Genomic DNA, 25,840 nt, shown 5'->3' with positions numbered 1-25,840 from the left:
CTGGAGGCGGTTGGAGGATGGATGGTGGCTAACAGATTGAGGTTGAATCCTGACAAGACAGAAGTACTGTTCGTGGGGGACAGGAGGCGGGCAGGTGTGGGGGATTCCCTGGTTCTGAATGGGGTAACTGTGCACCTGAAGGACCAGGTGCGCAGCCTGGGAGTAATTTTGGACTCACAGCTGTCCATGGAGGCGCAGGTCAATTCTGTGTGCAGGGCAGCGGTCTATCAGCTCCATCTGGTACGCAGGCTGAGACCCTACCTGCCCGTGGACTGTTTTACCAGAGTTGTGCATGCTCTAGTTATCTCCCGCTTGGACTACTGCAATGCGCTCTATGTGGGGCTACCTTTGAAGGTGACTCGGAAACTACAATTAATCCAGAATGCGGCAGCTAGACTGGTGGCTGGGAACGGCCGCCGAGACCACATAACACCGGTCTTGAAAGATCTACATTGGCTCCCAGTACATTTCCGAGCACAATTCAAAGTGTTGGTGCTGACCTTTAAAGCCCTAAATTGCCTCAGTCCAGATGGGTGGGGTTTAAATAAATTATTATTATTATTATTATTATTATTATTATTATTGCAGCTGTAGAAGTAAAAAATATAACAACCCCAAAACATTTCTGTGAATTAAAGAAGAAACTTTGGATCTGAGTACACAAAACCTTGATGGAGGCAATACTATATACAAAAATTGCTGCCAAGATTTTCAGCACCTAGCGATTCTCTGCTTAAATGTTGTAGGTTTGAGTGTTTTGTGCACCACTCTTTTTAAAAAGATCTGAAACTTTCCTCACAAGTCAAGCTCGCATCGCATCATCCAACCCACAAGCTTCCTGATCCTCCAAAGTCAACTTACTGTCTCTGAAATGTTTTTTTAAAAAATTCTACATTTTTTCCAACACTACATGATGGCAGGAGTCTTAGAAACTTGTCAAATTATAAGGGTGTAAGTTGCCTCAGAGTAAAATAAAATAATCTATTTTTAATTTATTTTCTGGTTCATCTGCACAACAGTTGGCTGATTTTGTTGGTCATTTCTAGAAAATATTGTCTCCCTCGTACACTGAGAAATGGCCTGTCCAGATGCCCCTTAAAAAATATAATCCTGAATTTGGAAGAGGCTCACACTTTCTCCAAAAGGAAAGTGTTGAGAAATAACTGGAGCTGTCAGTTTAGTTCAACTGTCAGTTCTCCAAAGATTCCAGGGTTTAAAACGTTGAAAGTGCCAGATGCTATTATCTGTTATTCGTGTTGTCATTATGTTCTGGTCTTTGCAGAAATCAATATAAATGTCCATCTGCACATTAATGGAATTTCATTCATTTATTTTTGTCGTTCTGTGTGCACATAGGAATATGCACACTGGCAAGAACTCAACTTGAAACTAGTGGAGCTTCCTTCCCACCCACCCCCAACACATACACACAAATACAGTCTGCAGTTTGGCAGACTGTTCTGGGAATAATGGGGAAGTTCAGCTTTTGTACACATTCCCCCCACCTTTATAAAGAGAGAGAGAGAGAGAGGTCTTAACTGGAAGTAAGCTTGTTAGCTTGTTATCAGTGTGTATCTGAAGAAGTGTGCATGCACACGAAAGCTCATACCAAAATAAAAACTTAGTTGGTCTTTAAGGTGCTACTGAAGGAATTTTTTTTATTTTGCTTCGACTCAGACCAACACGGCTACCTACCTGTAAGTGGTAGCTTATTTCTCTGAATCAACTGACCATTTCACAGTAGTCAGCATTTGTGGTGCACATGAATGGCCTCTCAAGTTTCTCCTTTCTATTTATTATTTGAATATTTGTGATCTGCACTTTCATAGAATCCTATAATTGTAGAGTTGGAAGATACCTAACGATCATCTTGTCCAACCTCCTGCAATGCAGGAGAATATGCAGCTGTCCCATACACAGATTGAACCTGCAACCTTGGCATTCAAGCAATATCTTACAGCATGCAATGCAGTAAAAGCAATCAATCTAGGTAAAACATAATTAAAAAGCAGCAATAGATAATGGCTAGTTAAAAAGAAAAGAAAAGGTGAGGGCCTACCTAAAAAAGCACAGCTTTTAAGAGATGTCTGAAAGAAAGCAGGGGGAGTTCTTGCTGAAGCTGCACAGGACAGGGCTTGCTATGCTAAAGCCTTGGTTCCTAATGAAGGCAACTGAACCTCAGGGGATGAAGCAGGGTCAGCCCAAGACATTTTGGTACCTGCAGTGAATCGCAATATGGTGGGGGCCCCTCCCTACCAGGGAAGAAGAGATGAATGAAGATCTATCATTGGGATCAGCTGCCCATGTGGATCCTGCCACCTCACCTTGCCTTATGGGTTGGTAGCCTTGGGCTAGGGAAACCCCCAGAAGGGCTCCATCAGAGATATTATCAGCAGAAGAATTAGGGGAGCATTTTTTACCAAATTTCCCCAAGGACAGGAGAAATTCTCAAACAGTTTCTTGGGGCTGAGCCTTTCCATTAGCAGTGGCCATAGGTTGGCACCTTAACTCCTCCCACCCCAAGGTTTTGTCTTTGTCTTGCTGATGTTGGAAGCAACAGCTACTTTCTCCTAGGGGAAAAGGGGGGGGGGCTCAGAAATAGGTCTTCTGAGAAATTTTGGTTAAGCTCTAGCTACCAGTATTGTGTTGAAGATAGAAACACCTCATACTTTTTTTATTATTTCAGAAAGATCCTGCGAGCTGTCCTGAAAGCCTGGATGAAAAAAGATACTCAGATGTCTCGGTCCCTAGTCCAAAATCTAAGCTCCATTCAAGAGATCTCAAAAAGGAACTAATCACGTGAGTCACAAAACATTCCTTTCCTTTTTGTTATCTATGGGCTTGAGAACTCCACACATACACTGCTGATTTGCCCAGGGTGAAGAAACGTTGGACCTCATCCCTAATTTACACTGCAGAATATTGGGTGCCATTACATCTTCCTTTTCAGCGCTGGACTTTAAATCTCTGGATATATTTGGGGCAATATTCTCCTTTGCTTTTGGCTCATGCCACATAGCAAGTATGAAATCTTCAGGGAAATGATCACTTCATAAACAGGTCATCTATATCCTGCAAGGGGTTGGATCCCACAAATAATTACCGTATATTTCTGTGTATAAGAGTAGGTTTTTCCCCTAAAAAAATAATGTCAAAAATTAGGGGGCATCTTATACTCTGAGCCATCGCCCACCATTTTCTTAGATCTGAGTCCCCCAAAATAGGGGGTGTCTTTTGGATGGAAAAATATTATAGTTCCTGTTTGCTGTACCTGAAACCAATCTACAGGCAGGCCTGTTTGAATGCTACAATTCTGTGGGAACACAAAAGGACAACAGAATGTGTTTGTTGCAAAAAGTTAACTCTGCCCAAGAAGAGCTTGGTTTCTAATAGAGCAGTTGTTGATATGTAATCAGAAGAGTTTGGATTTGATATCCCGCTTTATCACTACCCGAAGGAGTCTCAAAGCAGCTAACATTCTCCTTTCCCTTCCTCCCCCATAACAAACACTCTGTGCGGTGAGTGGGGCTGAGAGACTTCAAAGAAGTGTGACTTGCCCAAGGTCACCCAGCAGCTGCATGTGGAGGAGCAAAGATGCGAACCTGGTTCCCCAGATTACGAGTCTACCGCTCTTAACCACTACACCACACTGGTGTAGTAATCAGTCAGTTTCATATGATCAATGTATCATTAATAGTTGATATTCTTTATCTTTCTCTGGAAGCATTCACAAGGCGGTTTATTCCGTTTTACACTTGATCTTAGCGAAAAGGCTGAGAAGTGTTTCCGTTTCCACAATGTTTTCCTAAATATTAATTTCCACATTCTATTTCAGTTTCCACATGATACCGTATATAAGCCACTTCTGGAATATAGTGGGATATATCACTCATTTCCACATTATTTGCCAACAGGTTTTTTTCTGGAAGCAAGTAACACAGAAATGAATACTAAGCTTGTGCTATATTCCACTATAGTTCCAGAGCTGGCTTTTACACCATGTGAAAGCTCAAACATAATGCAGAACTTAATAGATAGGAAGAAGTTGTGAAAATGGAATAAATAGCCACATGAATGCAGCCTCTATCTCTGTTTTCTATAATTTCATTTATTCATCACCAAATACTTTGATATCAATTCTGTCTCTGACATTTTGCCTTATGGATTTAGAAGCCCTCCTCCAGATATTACTGTTCCCATGGGCCAAATCTTTTTTGAGGCAGCATGCCCCAATCTAAATCTAAAGACTGCTCACCATATTGTATCCACACTTATGTGTTAGCTTTGCCTTTTTAAAGAACACAAATGTTGATGAAGCTAACGGAAGGAAAAGCAATAATTTCCCCATGACACTTTATTTTTATTTTTTTTTACTATTTATTAAATTTCTATTTAAAGATCTGTTGCTGTGTGACATTAATTCCAGGGATCCACACAGCCATTTACTACCTTAATGACTGAACATAATTTCTTCAATAACTCCAAGCCTTGTATGGGATTTTAAAGCATCCGTAATACTTGCTCTGCATGCTGATATGTACCCAAAATGTGCTTGGCTACACAATTTAATTCATAAACACTTAAGACTTGCCATTTAAAGATTCTAAAGGTAACACTGAGGGCAGAGGACATTTACTAAATATTCACCGGCAGAATAGGTAGTTTAATGAGCAATACAAATGGCTCCATCGTGAGGAAGCACCTATAATGACAATAGCAATTGTAAAGAAAAATTCTACCTCTGAGGCTCAATTACAATGAACTTTCTTCATTATAAATATAGATTACATATTTTTAAATATTAATGGTCTCTGTGGTGATTATATTTATACCAAAGCAGCTGTATGACACAAAATGGAATAAGTTGTCTAAATGATACACTAGTTCTTAAAAAAAAATATGGTGCATTCTATGCTTGTTTTTAAAATATTACTTTGTGGTCCATGCATCAACACTGCTTTGGGAGGATTAACTAAGAGAATAATTTTGCTTCTGAAGAAATAACAAAGTAGTAGCTGGGACCCAAATGCAGTCTCTGGATTTTTTAAAAAATAATTGGGGGGGTGGGGGCTAACAATTGACCTATTAAAAAATGGAATAGGTGAGCCCTTTTCAGAAAATGGCAGTTTCTCATATTCTAGGGCCCTCAGGTTCGTTACTGTTACAGTGTCTTGGTGAACCTGGCCCATCTAAATCACAAGGTCACATCAGCTTTTAATATTACACATATTGTAAATATATAGCAAGGGGTGTGAATCCAGATCCATACACAACATTTTTAAAAAAAACATTAAATTGAACTTTCCCCCCTGGGGAAAAAAATGCCTGTGGTGAATTAAGAGTCTATGGGCACCCAATGCTGAACTAGTATAGTGTTTTTTACAAGAATATGAAAGTTATTGCATCCATGCCTTCTGAGAATCTTCAGCTCTGCTCTGAACTCATCTTCACTGTCATAATATGTTTGATGTGATAAGAAAAAGGTACTATTATGAAGTGTATCATTTCAGACAAATGTAAGGATGGTTCATACACATAAGCATCTTCCCATGCCTCTCCACATTATTGTGTATCACTTAAGACAGCATTTGGGCATGGAAGCAGTACATAAATTAATGAATCGTAATACACTTGGAGAAATATTAGCACAAATTGGGAAATGTAGTGTAGAAACTCATTGAGTGGTACTTGACTAAAATTTACACAGAGTAGACATACTGAAATAAATAGCCCTAACATCCTCATGTTCATTAATTTCAGCGGGTCTACTCTGAGTAAAATTTATTTGACTATCACCTAAGTTCATTTTGTTTGTTTCAATGGCATGAATTTTTTTTGATGCAATCACTGAAAGGCCTGGGAGTATCTCTCACTTACACTAATATTTCTTGGCACAGTAGGGCACCTCATATATATCTATGGGTATGTAATAGAGGGGTGTTCCCATGTAGGAAACAATTCTCTCTCTTTTTTTACAATAATCTTTATTTAGTTTACATATCTAATAACCAATATCAAAATTACATTTCACATACACCACATTTTCTTCAGCTTTGTATATACATAAAGCAATTTTTTCCCCAAAGTTCAAAAAAAGAAAAAAGAAAAAGTCTCCAAGAAAACGGGGGGGGGGGAAGAGGAGCAATGGACATATCCATAGAAATGATATTAATACAAATATTAAAATATGACTTCCACCCTACCTTCATTCACCTTTTTAAAGTCTTGCTTTGGACTTGCGCAGTTTATGTAGGAAACAATTCTCCATCTTTGTATGTTTATCACACAGTTCAATAAGAGAGATGTACAACAACTGTATGTGTATCTGCATTTCCATTTTATTTCTTTAGGTGCCCAACGCCAGGATGTGATGGCAGTGGTCATGTGACTGGAAACTATGCATCGCACCGCAGGTAAAAAGTGAGAGCAATTAATAACAAAATGAAGGCATGATGTTGTGGAATTTTTACTTACTTACTTCATATACACTACAGACCTCATCCCATAATAACAACCTGAACAATTTAGCAATAAAAACATATAAAAACACAGAGCTGAAATCCAGTACAGATGCAGATGTGGATAAAAAGCTCCATTTAAAAGGAAGGTCTGCAGTAAGTGCCAAAAAGATAACAGAGGCAGAGCTTGTCGGATATGCAACAGGAGAGGGTTCCAAAGGGTAAATGCTACTAAAGGCCCAGTTCCTACTTTGTGCTGAATGGAGCTCCTTATGCGATGGTTTCTGTGATGACCAAGATCCAGCTTAGTCCCTGTAGCAGTTGAAATGCATCATCTGAACCACAAGGAGTTCTGTGGTCTATGAGGGATAGAATCCTCTACTACACTCTTCCTTCACATCCCTATGGGGATGAAGGAAACTAAGAAGGGATTTGTTTACAAGCGGTTGCTCTGTGATCTGTTTTTTAATTTAAATGGTTAAATATTTTTAGTGCAATCTTTTAATTTTTGCTGAGGTATATTCAAGGAAGCCTATTTCACGTTTGTTCTTTTCTAGTGTTTCTGGCTGCCCGTTGGCTGACAAGACCTTAAAATCCTTGATGGCTGCCAACTCTCAAGAGCTTAAGTGAGTATTAGTATCAAAGGAGAGGGAGGGGTTCGTTGCTGTTCTCTGCCTACATATTTTACTTACTTCAAAACTCAGTCTGCTTGTTCAGCAACAGAAACCAGTAGAGCTGCGGAGCAGGTGTTCGCTCAGCCTCTGGGGTAACAACTCCAGCTTTCTGTAGAATGCACTACTAGTCCAGCTCTTGCTCCAGTGCTAGATTTTGGTCATGGACACATGATATGGTGTCCTGGATATGGTGGCAAAGGGTAGCATGTAGCCAGGCAGGGAATAAGCCTGGATGGGTGCAAATGCTATCAAAGTAGGCCTAAAGATGTCTGTCTCCCCATTGTCCAGAGACTGCATGATTATTAATTCACTTCTGAATTAATTCCAAACAGGAAAACTCCACACTTCAATATTTTGTTACAGGTCTCGTAATTAACTATTTTTCCACATGTGACAGCCACGTCCAAAAGGGGGATATTAACAGGCTTGGGGAAACTCCAGGGTTTGCAGAAGTGCAGAAAAGGTTAGGGGAAATACTTTACTGTGTTGCAGATCCCACTTGTCAGTGTCTAACTTCTACACCTCTGCCATTCTGCCCCATACCTGTCCAGTTTGTCCCCTTTCACTCATGCAATCCTGCCACTGTAAGAGGTATAGCTATAGTAATAGTAATAGTCACCTCCCACGGGGACAAGGTTGTTGGGTTTGCACCAGAAGGGAGTTGAACTGCCCTGGCTAAGGGAATTTGGGAGCAGTCTTATCCCACGCAGCAGGTGTAAATCAGAGGAAGGGGAGAGAATCTTACTGTTTGTCAGGTCTTGAAGTAGATGTGTCTAAATGTTGGGAAAGAAAATGTTATTCTCATATTTTGAAAGCCAGCTGGAAATACCAAGTCTTGCAAGATGGCTGGATCTCACAAAATAAGCAGTCTGGTTTTTCAGATCAAAGTACTTGGGCTAAGCTTTAAAATGTGAGTGTTTATCCAAACCAAGCCTGCAAATCTTTCCTTTTTATCCTTTGCCACTAGACATACCCCTCTGCATGTGGCTGAGGCAAGCATTAAATCAGATGAGTCCATATACTGCAGAGAAAAGTCACAAACAAAAGAGTGGTTGTGGAGGTTCTTAAGGAGGCCTGAGCAATCTGGGCATCTGGCCTTATTATTGAAGAGGAAGGTTGGCAGGCAGTCACCCAGTTATCATTGGGAGCTTTTTGGCTGATGAAGATGCTTGGATAAAGTCTGGCGAAGGCTTCCAAGAATGCTTGACAGAATCCTGTGTTCATGTAGTGCAGCTTGAAAAAGTGCAACAAATACAGAGCTGGTTACTAATTTGTTATGAGGAATGCAGACATCTTTCTCGAGGGCAGCATTTCTGTTTGAGAATTAATCACATCTCCTCCCGCATTCCCACTGTAGCATCTTGAGGAAATGTGACTGTCTTCAGAACTGGTGCATTGGTTGCAATAGTGAGCGCTGTGCATAACGTCATTGGGCCATTGGAACCTGTGGGCTACTGCCTGTGTAATTGCTAGGAACATATGAACCTGCCTTCTTCTGAGTTGGTCCATCTAGCTCAGTATTGCCTGTGCCATTCACAGTGGCTCTCCAGGATTTCAGACATGATTATCTCCCATCCCTATCTAGAGGTTCCAGGAATTAAATCTGTGAGATTCTGCATGCAAAACAGTTGCTCTACTGCTGAGCTGTGGCCCATCACCTCAACTCTTACCAATGAGCAACACACTCTTACCACCACTACTGCCAGGAGTGTCCCTTCATTCATGAAGCAGTGCTGCAAACTGTTGTATGCTATTAACAAGCACTTCATTTTATGCTTCCAGCTGTGTTCTGCCCCACTCTCTTTGGTTTGGTGAGCTGGTAACAATAAGAGCAGAGTAAGAGGTCTGACAGGAAGCTCTTCCTCCCTTCCCTCACCCCTCTGGCTCTGGCATTGAGAATGCTGGAATATTAGTGTCTCAGCTGCCAGGAAAACTGGACATGTCATTTTCCTAGGATACCTGAGCCCTTACAGTGCCTTATGGGGATTCTTCCCTGGGTCAGATTGCAATCAGAGAAATGACACTGGGTTTTGAATATAGGCAACTATTCCAAACATGCTAGCGACCCAGGTGGCGCTGTGGGTTAATGCACAGAGTCTAGGGCTTGCTGATCAGAAGGTCGGCGGTTCGAATCCCTGCAACGGGGTGAGCTCCCGTTGCTCGGTCCCAGCTCCTGCCAACCTAGCAGTTCGAAAGCACATCAAAGTGCAAGTAGATAAATAGGGACCGCTCCAGCGGGAAGGTAAACAGTGTTTCCGTGTGCTGCTCTGGTTCGCCAGAAGCGGCTTTGTCATGCTGGCCACATGACCCGGAAGCTGTCTGCGGACAAACGCCGGCTCCCTCGGCCTATAGAGCGAGATGAGCGCCACAACCCCAGAGTCGGACACGACTGGACCTGATGGTCAGGGGCCCTTTACCTTTACCTTTACCTCCAAACATGCTAAATTTGTATTCTGAACCAGGTTAATATAACTTCCAGCAACATCGCTATTCTCCTTTTGTACAACCACTGCAAGCCTCTGTGAGACACTACTGTGTATATTCTATATGAGGCCACTAAGATGTTCCCATCACACCTGTATTGCACATCTACTATAAATTACCGTATGGAGATCCAGGACTAATGGCATGAATAACTCCACTGCACAGTATTAACAAAAGAAATACAAAATGCTGTTGAGCCAGACTATAAAATCCCTATTCCTAGGAGTAATGTAATCCTTGTGTGTATTGGGTATACAGGGGGTTATATTTCTTTCTTTAACAATTAATCCAGTGCATATATTTGAGCCTGACCATATATATTCTCAGATTTGAAATGCACTGATTCTAACAAATCAAACATTTGTTTTCTTCTTTCCCTTCCCAGAAATCTAAATAAGTAGTGGGGAAATTGTGAGGTTTATATCAGTGGCTGAGTTTTCATCAGCAACCCCCTGTACAACACAGCCCTTGTACACCCCAAAATAGTTTCTTTCCTTAGGTACACTTTCTTATTTTTCCAGTTGCACACAGTCATGTCAAACCAGTATTGTGGGAAATTCCAATGCAAAAATCTCCTAAATTAGATATTTCATGAAATGTCAAGGGTCATCTTCTTCTCTGCACTTTGCTTTATAGATGTCCAACTCCAGGATGTGATGGGTCTGGTCATGTCACTGGAAACTATGCCTCACACAGAAGGTAAGAATCTTCTGCTTATTTGGGGAGGGGGGGAATTGGCACTCCAGATTTTGCAGGACTACAACTCCCATCACCCCTGACCACTGGCTATTCTGGCTGCAGCTGGTGTGAGTTGCAGTCCGGCTTTTGGAGGGCCACAGCATCATCACCCCTGAATCATCCAGAAGCAAAAGCCTGAGAAATCTATATTGCTCTGCTCTGTGTACTTGCAGCTTGTCTGGTTGTCCCCGAGCCAGGAAAGGTGGTCTCAAAGTGACTCCTACCAAGGAAGAAAAAGAAGACCCTGAACTTAAGTAAGTGGAGTGGCAAAGGCTTGTCGCTTATGTCTCACTATTCAGTTGGATACATCACAGGAAGATTGGTCTCAGATTCACTAACTTATATCCTCTCCTAACAATAAATCCAAACAAAATCTCCAAAGGATGGCTTTATGGTTCAGGTGTTGTTGTGCTGTCCCTGAAGTAAAGCAGATGGCACAGCTCTGGAAAAGTCCCAGGTCTTAAGAAACAAAGGAAGCACATAGTCTCTGAGTTTATCTGGCTCATCCCTCAGCCCAGATGAGCCAAACTTTAGGCAGAATCCCTTTTTAGACACTCTATCATTCTTCTTCTGAGCCCTTATGACCAGTAACCTCACCCTTCTGCCAGTCTTGTACACCCATCATTCATTATTCCCCCTACCAGTTCACTGGCTGATGCTCACAGGGGGTGACAATTGTCTGCATGTGGAGCCTCTGCACATGAAGATTTGACCTCTTTATTTCTTTATAAACATATATTTATAGCAAGGGACCCAGGTGGCACTGTGGTTAAACCACTGAGCCTAGGGCTTGCTGATCAGAAGGTCAGCGGTTCGAATCCCTGTGATGGGGTGAGCTCCCGTTGCTTGGTCCCAGCTCCTGCCAACCTAGCAGTTCGAAAGCACGTCAAAATGCAAGTAGATAAATAGGAACCGCTACAGCGGGAAGGTAAACGGCGTTTCCATGTGCTGCTCTGGTTTGCCAGAAGTGGCTTTGTCATGCTGGCCACATGACCTGGAAGCTATACACCGGCTCCCTCGGCCAATAATGTGAGATGAGCGCGCAACCCCAGAGTCGGTCACGACTGGACCTAGTGGTCAGGGGTCCCTTTACCTTTAGCATACGGCAGGGCAGGCAATAAAATAGAAAACATTATAAGAAGAATGCAAAATGATCATTAAAATGATCAATAGATCAAAACATCTAAACAGGTGCATAGGCCTGCCTACATAAAAAGGTCTTTCAGAGATGCCTGAAAATCAAAAGTGAGTGTGCCTGCTGAAAAAGTGATCCACAGCATGGGACTCGTGACACTGTGGCAGACCACTAATGGAAGCTAGTTGGGCCTCCTTCATATTTAAAGCCACCATATTTAAAGTATTTCACAGTGCAATCCTTTGCATACACTCAAGTCCATTGAGTTCAATAACGGTGTGTTGGACTGTATTTTTTAAAGTGGTCTTCATATAGCAGCCCTAATGTATAGACAGCTTGGAACCAGCAGCCTGTGGGCCAATCTTGGCCCACCAAGGAGTCTACTTTGGCTTGTTTGGCCATTTCCCTCAAACCATGCCTTTTACTTGTTTCCTTTTCCTTTTAAATATATTTGCCTTGTTTCTTCAAATTAAAAAAAAACTTTCCAGAGCAGCTTGCAAAAAAAACCCACACTATTTAATAGTACATATAAATAAAATCAATCAATGACTCTTAAAACAAGAGTAAAATACAGTAGCCAAAAATTCAGTAATCCAGCATCAAACAAGGCATTTGGTCATTAGAAACCCTTCTAAGAACAAAAAAAGATGCTGTTGGATCAGGCCAATGACCCATCTAGTTTAGCAGCTCACAGTGGCCAACCAGATGACTACAGGAAACCCTCACGAAAGACCCAAGCGCTATTAGTACCTTCATATTATAACATAGTAGGCTTTGTTTTATTTACGGGGAGGAAATCTTTCTTGAGGTGTTTTTGCTGGTACATGGACATTTTCCCCCTCTGCCTCTTGGTTTTTCTTTTCTTTCCCCTAAAAATAACATCAGTTTTGCTGTGCTTCTGTAGATGTCCGGTGCTAGGCTGTGATGGCCAAGGTCACATATCAGGTAAATACACTTCTCATCGCACTGCTTCGGGTTGTCCTATGGCTGCCAAGAGACAGAAGGAGAGTCCTCTCAATGGGTCTTCGCTGCCCTGGAGACTGAACAAGCAGGAGCTGCCACACTGTCCTTTGCCAGGCTGCAACGGGCTGGGTCATGTTAATAACGTTTTTGTCACCCATAGAAGGTATCACTTTGTATCTTTACTTTTTTTTTTAACTCAACAAATACCTACAATGTATTGCAATTGTGTGAATTTAACAAATTGAAGCTGTTGAACTGATAAGAATAATTTTGTTAGCATTTTGCATAAGTCCCTGATTTAACCCCAACTCGTTTCCTAGAGATTTCCAGGATTTTTCGATATGTCTTTAGTTTTATTTTAGCTGTCTAAACATTCACATATCAACCTAGAATAGGTGATAAATCTGCAAATATAGTTTACTGCTTAGCCTTAAAAGCTCTTTTTAAAAGGCAAGGTATTTTTAGCACCATATTGCTGAACTCTTCTTTTCATGTAAATTTTGAAGTTGACTCTGAGTTGCAAGCTTTTTAGACTTTAAATACCACAATCCTAAATTCACTTATCTGAGAATGCAAATATAATTTATTGCTTTAAAGTCCTGTTTAAAATGTAAAGTATTTTTATTAGCAAATTACTGAGCTGTTATGTTCATTTGCGTATCTAAGCTGACCCTTTGAGTTGTAAATTTGGTGGTGTTCAACTAAGTATTACTCCAAGCAGACCAGCAGAGATTAATAGACCTAGCTTGGTCATGTTAATTCATTCCAGTAAACTCCTGAGTTTACTCTTGAGTTAAATTTAGTTGAATACCAGTCACAGATTTTAATAGAATAATCCTATACACATTTACCTTGAAATAAGCCCTCTTGAATCCCATGGAATTTATGTCTGAGTAGACAGGTCGGCAGTTTGAATCCCTGCAACAGGGTGAGCTCCCATTGTTCGGTCCCAGCTCCTGCCAACCTAGCAGCTCAAAAGCACATCAAAGTGCAAGTCGATAAATAGGTATCGCTGCAGCGGGAAGGTAAACAGTGTTTCCATGCGCTGCTCTGGTTTTCCAGAAGCAGCTTAGTCATGCTGGCCACATGACCTGGAAGCTGTACGCCGGCTCCCTCAGCCAATAATGTGAGATGAGCGCCACAACCCTAGAGTCGGTCACGACTTGACCTAATGGTCAGGGGTCCCTTTAGACATGTATAGGATTGTGCTGTAATTGGTCCAGGAGTTTACACTGCTGCCTCTAGTTGCAGATAGCATGACAGCAGAGTTTGAGAGGTAGAGGGCAAGGCAGCGGGGTATTCCATGGTGCAAATGCAGTTGCAGAGCCAATCCAGCACTCCTGCAGTGTGTTTGTGCCACATTGACCTCATCACTGCTTTGCCTCTCCTTCCCAGTAGAGAGCACTGACTTACCACTGCTGCACCACTATGTACTAGTTTCCAGAAGGTGTGTTAAAGCTTCTGCTTTGGTAGCAGCCACCATCGAAGATGACCCACTACACAGCTCAAATGTGGGGCCATGTAGGGAGCTGCACTGAGGACAATTTGCCTATTTGTTGTCTTAGAGAGATTTTAGTAACTACACAACCAGTTAGTAGGTCATTGGCAATATTCTGCACCCAGTAACACTGTACTGTATAGTAGCAATATATGATTGCAGCTTACATGCAGCACAATAAAATGGACTTGTATTGCCAAGAACCTGGAAGCTGAGATACAGCAATCAAAAATGTGTTTCAATTTTCAAATAGGTCCCCTTTCCTACTCTTTTCAGTTTGTCTGGATGCCCTCTGAATGCACAAGCCTTAAAAAAGGGCAAAATATCTGAAGAACTGATGACCATCAAATTGAAAGCAAGTGGAGGTAAGAAGATAACAAAAGCAGTACATATATGACGCTGGAATCTGGGAGTAAGGAAATGAGTCTGTCTTTGCCCAGTACTATCTTCTCTGGCCAGCAGCAGCTCTTTAGGGTCTTAGAAAAAGTGTCTTTCCATCCAGCTACCAGATATTCTTTCACAGAAGATGCTGTATACTGAAAGCAGGACCTTCTGCAAACACAGAGCTACAGCCCCTCTGCTGCCTCATGAAGACACATAATTGGATTAATTAATTTAATGTTTGGTTTACTATATATATATATATATATATATATATATATATATATATATATAATTACATTGTGCCTTTCATTTGAACATTTTAATTAAAAGTACTTTGTACTGCCTCACAAGGAACAGGACACAGGTAGAGATGGACAAATTTGCCTATATCCGTGTCTCATCTTTAGTCCACCAAATTTCCACATCAAATTTGCAATAATAACAATAAAAACCAACAACAATTTTAGTAATAAAAATAGGCCTAACCAAAATTCATCAGCACATTGATATGTGTTTCTCCTAAATACACATTTTTCAAGCAATTTCCCTTAACATATTTCTGTACATGAGCATTTTATGCACATGCTGTGGTTGGGGAGCTGCACAACAAAATTTGGGAAAGTGCGAATTTGGAGGGATCACTGCTTTTTCAGTATGCTCGTTGGTTCAGAAACTGCAAAATAAAAGGATCTGCATTGACATGTAATCCAAATTTCTCCCTCATCCTGAGCTATGGAGACCTGCGCTCTGTTCCCAGGGTTGCCCTTCAACAAATATAGGTACTGGATTGATCCTTTCAATCCAGGCGGGCCACTTTCAGCCACTTGAAGGCCTATTGAGCTCCATCAGTGCAAAGGGAAAATTTCATGGCTGCTTCTCTGCCCCTGACATGCCATAATGGAAGCTTTGACACTGACCCCGTTAAGTGTAGAATTAAATTGCAAATGTGCAATTTTGATTCCAGAGACCAGGTTAACTGAAGAGGCTTGTTCTATAACATACCATTACACAGGGGTTAGCATTTGCCCATCTCTTCAGTCAGGTGTGATTTTACACTTGACTTGGCTCATTCTTGTGCAGGTTTAGAGAATGAGGAGGAAATCAGACATTTGGATGAAGAAATAAAAGAACTGAATGAATCCAACCTTAAAATTGAAGCTGACATGATGAAACTTCAGACACAGGTAAGGAAGAAAATCTCTGATCGAGCCCTTAAAAACAAACATCAAAAACTCCTACTATTCTCTGGGCATTGCTCTAGCATTCCAATGATGGTGAACTCTACTGCACAGTAGCGTAGTGTGGGTTGCCAGCCTGGTTCACATGAAGCTGTTTTCAACAGAGCCCAGTAACAGAAGCACATGGCTGTATTGAGACAGCACCAGGTGTTCAAAATGTGCACCTGCTAACTATCTTATACCTGGGGCAACTGCCCCTGTTACCCCCTATGCTATGCCACTGCTACTGCATGTTGACCACTGAGAATTTTGTTTGCAAGCTGTTGTTAACATATACTATGTTTCCCATTCCTGCACCCATGGATCCAGCATTGTAGCAGCATGCAAACTGGGCAGAGTTGCATGGAAATCACAGCAACTTTGCAGCTTATTATTTTGGCCTGTGAAACCTAAGCAACATGGCCCAATTTTATTTTTGGAGGTTTTGCCTCTGCCTTCTTCTACCTTGACCCATATATGGTCCATTTCCCTGGTTCAGCGAGGGTTTCATTGGAGCTTTAAAGGAGTTGTTGCTTCATCTGTCTAGCTCCACCTACTGTTGGTCTCCCTGCATTCCACCCACTGGTTTAAAGTCATGGTCTCATAGAATGCCTGGGTTGCTTTTAATTTTTTCAGATCATTCTAGTTTGCTGTCATACAGCTTCAGCTCAAAAAGGATTTTGTTGAGCTGGGAAAGGTTCAGAAAGGGGCAACCAAAATGATCAAGGGCCTGGAGCCACTCCCCTATGAAGCAAGGTTGCAGAGTTGGAACATTTTAGTTTAGAGAAAAGGAGAGTAAGAGGCGACCTGCAGAAGTTTGTAAAATTATGCCTGGCATGGAGAAAGTGGCAAGTAGGGTTGCCAGACTCAATAGAGGATGGGACTTCTGTGCCTTTAATTGCCCTGCTCTCTTTTGAGTCTGGAAACCTTAAAGAGAAACCAGCAGACCCTTTGCTTGGAAATTAAACAAAGGGTCTGCTGGTTTCTCTTTAAGGTTTCCATACTCAAAAGAGAGCAGGGCAATTAAAGGCACAGAAGTCCCGTCCTCTATTGAGTCTGACAACCCTAGTGGCAAGAGAAAACGGGGTTCCTCTCCTCTCTTATAACACTAGCACTCATAGACTTCCAATGAAGCTGAATGTTGGAAGATCTAGGATACAGAAAAGGAAGTATTTCTTCATATAGCACATAATTAAACAATGGAACTCAATCCCACAGGAATCAGTAATGGCTACCAACTTGAATGGTTTTAAAAGAGGATTTGACAAATTCACAGTTGGAGGCAGCAATGCTTCTGAATACCAGCTGTTGGAAATCACAGTTGCTTGAAACCTGCTTGTGGGTTTCCCACAGTCACCTGGTTGGCCACTGAGAGAACAGGATGTTAGACTAGATTTGTCATTGGTCTGATCCAGCAGGCTTTTTTATGTTCCTACTGAGAGCCAAATTTGTTGTTGTTTATGCAGTTGTTTAACTGAATCTGCAGCCCATTTTTGAAAAAATCATGCTGATACGGAAAACTAATGATTTGCTCAATTAAATTTCCACAAATATGGCAAATTTTCCACTTTTAAAAATGCATCGTTTCATCAAATTAATGAATGAGCACAATGTAAGTAAAATTGGACAACTGGAATGGAAAAAAAATACAAGCTAAATCTAAAATTCTAATTGTAATTAACTTTTTCCAATGATATGTGTTTGTGTGTATATACACAGCTCCTCAGGCATGCTAAAAACCAGAGATGGTATTCAACTAAGTCTTACTCAGAGTAGATCCATTGAAATGAATGGACCTAACTTAGCTATGTCCACTTATTTCAATGAGTCTACTCTGAGTTGGGCTGAGTTGGGTATGTTAACTGTTTTCAGTGCATTCATTTTTCCTCCTTGAAATATAAATAGTATACTGAAGTGTATGTTATGGGAGTTGTCACATCTGAAAACGTTTATAAGTACTTCCATCAAATGAGGAAACAGGACAGAAAAGATTGAGTAGAGCCATCCCTATATGACAGAGTATCTATCTAAAAATGTCTCAGGCCACATCCAAGCCATACATTGAAAGCACTATTGGACCACTTCCAATAGTCACCCTCCCTCCAAATTCCTGGGGATTGTAGTTTGTTAAGACTTGTTAGGAGACCCCTATTCCTCTCATAAAGCTAAAATTACCAGTGTTTTAAAACCAATCTCTCTTCCCAGGGAACTGGGAATTACAGCTTTGTGAGGGGAATAGAAGTCTCCTAACAATTTGCAGCACCCTGAGGAAACTACAGTTGCCAGACTTTGGGGCGGGGGCATGACTGTTTAAAGTGGTATAGAGTTTAAAATGTATGGTCTCAGCCCCAATCTCAATTTTTCACTCAGCTTCTCTCAAAATAATATATATATAATGCCTGGCCTACATTACAATGAATTGTTGCATTGTTCCTATTCTACTTTTTTATTTTTAGCTTTTATACTCTGTCCTGTCTCCAAACTCAGCCACTCTGCAGCATAACCTTGCCCTGGAAAGTAGCTCAAAAGCCTATACTGTACCAGGGTTGCTGCTATTGTAGTGAGTCAGCAGCGATGCTGTAAGAAAAAGGCAGCAATGTAAATAGCAGCTTGCTTGCTCCCTACCTACGCCAGTCCCTAAGGGCAAAACACTTCATTTTAAATCAGACACTCCTCCTGAGTTGTCAGCTCGAGGCCTGCAGTCTTTCGTCCATTTCTGAACACGCTTCCCACAAACAATGCTCTTTTCATCCAGCAGGGTCACTGTCTAGAGCATCATTTAAACATATTCCTCTTCTGAAAGAACAGCAGAATCCACTGACTTAGAAATAAAATGGCTCGCCCCAATTAGGAGCGCCTTTTGACATTGATGTGCATGGAATGGAAAGGACTTGTGCTTCACTTCTGCATAGGCAACTTCCACTGCCCTGGGCTATCACTTCTGATAGCTGCATTTTAGGCCAAGAACCCCACTGTTTGCAGTAACCAGAACTGAATGCAGGAATACAAAAGAGAGAAAACTTTGCAAAGAGCCTGATTCCCTGGAAAAATAAATTATGTGTGTTAGCCCAATGCATTTTGCGGGAGCAGTGAATTTTCCTTCTTCAGGGGCAATATCAATCACACACAAAAACACGGAATTGTACACTTAAAAGAACCCATCAATATGAAAATGTTTTACAGATGTTGTATGTTGTGGTATCATACAGGAACACAAGTTCTCATAATGTATTTTTGGTGGTCAGCAGGGACTTTTGGTTGGTTCTGTTGGGTATGGGTTATTTTTGTTTCTAGATGGTATATGATGATTCTGAAAAATAATACTAATAAAAAAGAACTACAAATATACTTTCTCATAAAGCAAAAAGTGAAAGGATTTTTTTGGAAAGCATACTTTCCCGCTAAAATGTGCCAGGCTTTATCAGGCACACTAAACATTTTTGGGAGCGTTTTGACAATTCTTCAGCCCTTGGTTTTCTTCTGCTGTTCACACCGCCACACGTTGCTTTGCTTCATGGTTTCAGATAACATCTATGGAGAGCAATCTGAAAACGATAGAAGAGGAGAACAAACTTATCGAGCAGAACAACGAGAGCCTCTTAAAGGAGTTGGCTGGCCTCAGCCAAGCCCTCATCTCCAGTCTGGCCGACATTCAGCTTCCACAAATGGTATGTCTGTGGCTGGGAACGTGGCAGTTTCTCTGGGAGCTCAGGGAAGTTACTCAACGCCATGCTGTAGGGCTGTCAGAGATGAATTTCAAACTGTACAACATTCTTAATCTCTGGGTTGTGCCAAAAATTATGGATAGTAGTAGTGGCCAGGGGGGTGGCGAGGACTCACCTGGCTTTCCAATTACCAAGGGCGGTGGTGGTAAGGGAGCAGGCAGCTTGGCACAGAGCAGGTGCAGCAACATGGCCAGTCCAACATTCCTAATTCTGCCCCTCCAAGGAGCTCAATGTGGTGTACATGGTTATCCTCTTCCCCATTTTATCTGTAAGCTTTTCCCCTAACAAGGAAAAAGGCAGAATCTAAATACTATCACAGCAACCCTGTGGGGTAGGTTAGGCTGAGAGATGGTGACTGGCCCATCTGAAGATCACCTGGTGAGTTTCATGGCTTTGTGGGGAATTGAACCCTGGCTTCCCAGGTCCAAGTCCAACGCTCTAACTGTTACACCACACTGCCTGTCCAGTGCTGGTGAGATTGTCTGTGTTGCTGTGCCTGCACCATGCTGAGCTTCCCACACATTTGCCCCTCCCACTCTCCCTCCTGGAAACTGGCAGTGACATGTGGCATTGGGAAACCAGGTGAGTAATGCCCCTCTACTGCTGGAGAAGACCATGACCATACCTTGAAGCACAGAAGAGAAATATTTTGGGAGTGGGGAAGACTCGGGTCACATTCCTTTCTGGGCAATCCTCCAAGGGCCACATACCAGTGAGCCGAGGAAGAATTGTAAATGTTATGTTTCTACAACAGGCTGTTTTCTACACAAACACCTCTCTATCCAAGCAAGCAAAAAAGCATGGTCAGAGTTCAAGAACACATTTCCATCCAGACAAAAACATTGAAGGTGGGTGCAAAGGAGGGGCAGTGAGAGGTGTAGTCTAGGGAGGGGATATGGTGAGCCTAGAAACCCAAGTGCCAGATAGAGGACCAAGGAATCCCAGTTCCCCATCCCATTGGCTGGCTGGGATCCAAAGAGCTGTTGTCAAAGACTTGACTGTTTCTGAAAAGAAGAGAATTCAAAATGACCAGGCCTTTTTTTCTCTGGTTGGGTGGTGATCCTAGCAACAGGCCATAGTCCGGCAATATCTTAAACTAGGAATGGGTTACCCAGAGCCATATAGTTTGGGAAGGGACTCCAAGGATCATCTAGTCCAACTCGCTGTGATATAGGAATGTTGTTGTTCTCTAAATGTTGTTGGACACAACTCCCAACATCTCTGCCCATCGTAGTTGAGGCTGATGAGAGTTGAAGTCCAACAACATTTGGAGGGTCTCAGGAGTCACACACTTGCTGTTTTCCTTCCATGTCTAGCTGCTCCTCTCTCTCTCTCTCTCTCTCTCTCTCTCTCTCTCTCCAGTTGTCACATAGTGGACCTCTTGCCTAATATTCAACTCCCATGTTTAGGTGTGATGTGTTTTCATCTTCATTCCAGGGCCCAATCAGCGAGCAGAATTTTGAAGCATATGTAAATACACTCACAGATATGTACAGCAATCTGGAACGGGAGTATTCCCCGGACTGCAAGGCTCTGCTGGAAAGTATCAAACAGGCAGTGAAGGGTATCCACGTGTAGGATGAGGAAGCTGCTGGGCAACAGGAGTGACTTAGCAGCAGCAAACTCCAGATGGATCTGCAAAGAGCGCCTGGACTGCTTTAGGAGTATTGGTTTCTGTGCTGCATTTACAATTTACAACATTGCACTATTTTTTTTCCAGCTGACATAAAAAGGACAGAGAACATAACAGACTATTGTATTAACAGCAATGACTCAGATCATAGAATATATTTATTTCTGTACAAATCCTTTTTGTTGTCATCATGGTTTGCACTCTTTTCATTTTGTAAAGTGAATGTAAAAAGTGTGTGTAACTATTTTTTTACTTTTTTAATTTATTTTCAATCAAGGAGTTGTGTGTGTGCGTGTGTTTTTAAATCTTTTAACAGCATTTCTGCAGCCTGCCATATTTTTACAAATGTGTTTGTTAATTTATTTTCCAATGGGATTTTAAAATAGATTGAAAGTTATAGTGTAAATTTAACATTTTGCTGGGTTTGTACAGGAAAGAAGGGGGGAAATCTATGAAAGAAACAAAAATAACAGAACTGTGATTCTAGTTTTATTTTTACCACATCCTGCTTTTTTTATAACAGCTTTATTTTAACACACACAAAAATATTCAAAAGGGTTTTCAATAGCATGAGATATGATGAACCAAGGATGCAAAGGTGAATGGTGCCCTCTGCTGGAAGAACATAAGCTCTTCAAGTGCAGAACGTAATAGTTCATGATTTTTTTTTAGCAATAATGAAATACTGTATAGCAATCAGCAAAGCTTTGGACTTGGCTCTGTATCTTAGCCTGCCCCGAATAATCCTTGGTAACCATTGAAGGGAAGGTTGGAGTGATTTAAGATATGTTTTCCCCTATCTCATGGTCATTCATTGGGAAAATATATATATATATATAAATTTTATCCCTTTTAATGTGATAGGCTTTGAAATGACCTGTAGCTTTCCCCCCCTTTTTGTACAGAGCCTTGTAAAAACATTGGTCAGTTGATCAATATCAATATAATTTCATATTGGAAAAATGCATCCCAAGCTGATGATTTTGTACATACAATTAAGCCGAGCAAATCTTCCCTGAGATGTCAGTTATTGTACTAGGTTGAGTGGAAGGATCTGAGAAGGCTGCAGTTGCTTTTCTCTTCTGACAAGGGGGACTAAGCCCCATTGCTGTGAACTGAGCTTGCACGGCAATGGTGTTTGGTGACTGGATCTATGAACTGTAGCAATGCACCGATTGGGTTTGCCTCCAATTGCACACAAATGCTGTGATTCCGAGCAGATTTACTGCAAGTTCCATTACGACTGCTAAGATGTAACATCTCAGAAAAAAATCCCTACTCCAGCAGCTCCATTTCAACATATGAAGCTGCCATCTACCTGCCAAGTCGAACTACTGGTCCATCTACTTCAGTATTGTCTACACAGGCTGGCAGTATTTCAGACAGGCAACTTCACCGACCTACCTGGAAATGCCAGGAAATGAGCCTGGGCCTTTTTTGTATGCAAAAGCTTGACCACTGTGCAACGGCTCATGCCCCCTAAATGTGCATCTCTGCTGCCTCGTGCATGGAAGTGAATGGGGAAGCCTCTGCTTGCAGAAGAGATCTGCATACATATCAGAATCCCATGTTCCTTTGGATCAGGTTGTTGCATGTGTTTGGAGCAGAGTTTAAAGACAGCCTTAGTTGCAGTTGATTACCATCCCATAATAAGGGTATGTCTCCAAGTGCTACAGTCCTTAGGCAGCCACTCAGAAATACGTGCGCATCCCAGGTGGACCTCTTGATCACCCGTATCCATTCTCAGTTTAGTAAGCAGCTATAAACAGGGGTCCAGTGTCTGTTTCAGGGATTAGAAGTAATAATGCAATTTTTTTTTCCAGAATTCTAATGTTTTCAGAAGAAGGTATATATACAACCAGCTGAACTGCCTTTTTTGGTATGCACACACGTCTCATGTGCATATGTGCCTCAATGTAAAATGTATACATGACTCTAGCGTGTGATTTAATTTTCCTGTGCTACAATGAAAGTGTTTATTTTTATTTGCCTACTTTATATTTTGACTGAATATGACAGCATTCACAGTCTTCACTCGTACATTTATATTATAGGGTTCCTATCCAAGAGTGCTTCTCCCAAATCATTCAGCTGTCATGCTGTGGTTGCTGTTCTGCATTAGGTGGAGCTTGCTGTTAATGTTTGGGGGGCGGCGGGGGGCAGCGGTGATTTGGCCCTCGGACCTTAGTTTAGACAAGAATGTCCTTAGAAGCTGTGTTTATTTTTTAAAGAAAACAATTTGACAGAAGCTATCACAGTATGTGCTAATATAAAATAGAACACCAAATTGCTATTAAGTTATTGTACTTGTTTGTTTGTTTGTTTTTTAAAAAAGATGGTTGCTATACCTGTTCAATGCATTACGGGGGGGGGGGAGAGAAACCAAGTTCACTCATGACAGAGACTAAAAGTTAATTTACTAAATATTTTAAGAAATTTGTTATATATTTAATTTAATTTAAACAATCTCCTACTGACCTATCTATTTATTACTATGATTTCCTATGGCTTCAGGTTAATTTATCTGTGTTTGGATTGTTCGCTCAGGATGTATCTTTGTATTTATTTGCCTTCTTGGTACTTGATGTTTTGTAATGTGCACTCTGATTCCTCCTTTCCTTCTTCCTTTCCTTTGTTGGATTAATTTGCATTGACGAGTTATCCTGTAAATTAGACCTTTTGTAAAGAGCAATGATGTATGCATTTTTTTTAATTTGGAGTAGTTTGTATACTGTTTCTTCATACAATTAATATTTCTTACATCAAAAGCAACAAAACTGTGTTCTGTGCTGTACATTTGGTGTATGGTAGGAAATAAAATTGATACTGAAACAGGTTCCACAAGTTCTTCGATGTCTTCAATAAACAGGGGTGTATGGTGCACATCTAACTACACTTACAAACAACTCAGCCAGTTGTTTTCTTTGTTTTGCCTTGGAAATGTGGGGTTCCTCTAAACCAGTAGCAGCCAACGTAGTATCAACTATAATAAATAAATAATGATTTATTATTTATACCCCGCCCATCTGGCTGGGTTTCCCCAGCCACTCTGGGTGGCTTCCAACAAAAAAAAAATGAAATAAAATAAAAGCCTCCCTAAACAGGGCTGCCTTCAGATGTCTTCTAAAAATCTGGTAGCTGTTTTTCTCTTTGACATCTGATGGGAGGGTGTTCCACAGGGCGGGCGCCACTACCGAGAAGGCCCTCTGCCTGGTTCCCTGCAACTTGGCTTCTCACAGTGAGGGAACCACCAGAAGGCCCTCGATACTGGACTTCAGTGTCCGGGCAGAATGATGGGTGTGGAGACGCTCCTTCAGGTATACTGGACTGAGGCCATTTAGGGCTTTAAAGGCCTATAAGTTGTTTGACTACAATTCCCATCAATACCAGCTAGCATGGCCAAAGGCAAGGGGTGATAAATGCCACAAGCCAACACGGTGACCTACAGACATCTCTAAACTTTAACATCTTAATGGAACACCCAGGAATGAAATTATTAGTGTGTGAATTTGTAAGAACAAGATGTGTGTGTGTGTGTGTGTGTGTGTACATAGGAGGTGAAAATATTTCAGAATCCACTGGGAATACAACCAAGGAAGCCATAGCTACCACTTTGTATTGTACTTTCACTCATGGGCAAAGTTCAATTGCCTACGGAACAAGAAAGAAAGAAAAAAGAAAAAATAGAAAGAATAAATTTGTACTGCCTTTAGCATCTGGTACATTTAAACACAAAAGCTGGCATGAAGGTTCTTTGCAGTTAAGATCTACCTTCTCTTTCAGAGGTTCTCTGAGATCTAGTGTTTAGTGTGCTGGATCTCAACTTCTCTGAAACAGCAGGTGGTTCTTAACTGCAGGAAACTTTGAGGCCAGAAAAGGAGCCTGGCAACAAAATGTTGCTGCATATCCCCCCAAAACCCTCACAGAAACTGTTCAGAGCCCCCGCCAGCCAGTATTTGAATGCCACTTTGCATAGGTACCGTCTCGCACCGAAGATTGTGGCTGCCCACAACGAAGGGCTTCAACTTTGCCCATTGAATTTGTGGGGGCACAGCCCCACAAATATATTATTGTGGGTGCTGAAGCACCCGTGGCCTCCTGGAGTTGGCTCCAGTGGCGTTCTGAGACACGGAAATGTATCATGCCTCGGGAAGGAAGCAGGGTAGCAGAGTGAAAATACATCTGCAAAAAATTGTCTTAATGCCTATCCAGCATATCTGCACAAACACAGAGGCACCATTTTGGGTGTGTATTAAGGGAATGAAACAGTTTTAGATCTGGAAGAGTCAAAACTTCCCCAATCTGCCCTGACACACCCTTGGGAACCACCCCTTCTCACCAATGGTGAAAGAGCATTGGGAATGGTCCTTTTCACAACTGCCAGGATGGACCTCCCTTTCTGTCTACAAAGAGGAAGAGCTGCAAAATCTATGACCTCCGGGGCACACCCAGGAACCAATGGACCGAACCATTTAATGTTGTATGGACCCACTTTTTGTCCATTTATCCCAAATTCTCTTTCCTAGAGATGCTGTACTACCACATGCATGGACTTTGTCCTTCCTACTAATGGTATCCACCTGCTCATCTTGCCCTTAGTAAAGACCAGGCATCCCCAAACTTCGGCCCTCCAGATGTTTTGGACTACAATTCCCATCTTCCCCAACCACTGGTTCTCTTAGCTAGGGATCATGGGAGTTGTAGGCCAAAACATCTGGAGGGCCGCAGTTTGGGGATGCCTGGTAAAGTCCAATAACACATTTCCTGAGAAATAGCTTTGCATGCAAATGGTGGTATGAAAAGCATGTTTGAAAGCCAGGGGGGAGATGAGCACATGTATCACTGAGACACAAGTTAACTTTTAGGACCATTTTCCTTTCCTAATTTCTCTTCTTTTGGGCATTTCATGAAAGAGGATTTAAAAATGCTTT

At 41.6% G+C, this 25,840-nt stretch overlaps 1 protein-coding gene across 1 annotated transcript in view; it reads left to right on the top strand.

Annotated features, from left to right (window-relative positions):
* Window positions 1–21,400, top strand: part of ST18 (ST18 C2H2C-type zinc finger transcription factor) — a 66,399-nt gene extending 44,999 nt beyond the window's left edge. The window contains 11 exon segments of the mRNA XM_088675488.1: window positions 2,687–2,888; window positions 4,399–4,408; window positions 6,351–6,413; window positions 7,016–7,084; window positions 10,253–10,315; window positions 10,528–10,608; window positions 12,394–12,615; window positions 14,227–14,315; window positions 15,415–15,518; window positions 19,076–19,219; window positions 20,714–21,400. Of these exon segments, the coding sequence (XP_088531614.1) occupies window positions 2,687–2,888; window positions 4,399–4,408; window positions 6,351–6,413; window positions 7,016–7,084; window positions 10,253–10,315; window positions 10,528–10,608; window positions 12,394–12,615; window positions 14,227–14,315; window positions 15,415–15,518; window positions 19,076–19,219; window positions 20,714–20,854 (1,188 nt within the window). The 3' untranslated portion in view covers window positions 20,855–21,400.
* The last annotated feature ends 4,440 nt before the right edge of the window (window positions 21,401–25,840 follow it).

The sequence above is a fragment of the Zootoca vivipara genome, chromosome 8 (assembly GCF_965207765.1).
Source record: "Zootoca vivipara chromosome 8, rZooViv2.hap1.1, whole genome shotgun sequence".
NCBI lineage: Eukaryota > Metazoa > Chordata > Lepidosauria > Squamata > Lacertidae > Zootoca > Zootoca vivipara.
This window is presented reverse-complemented; position numbering and strand designations above follow the sequence as displayed.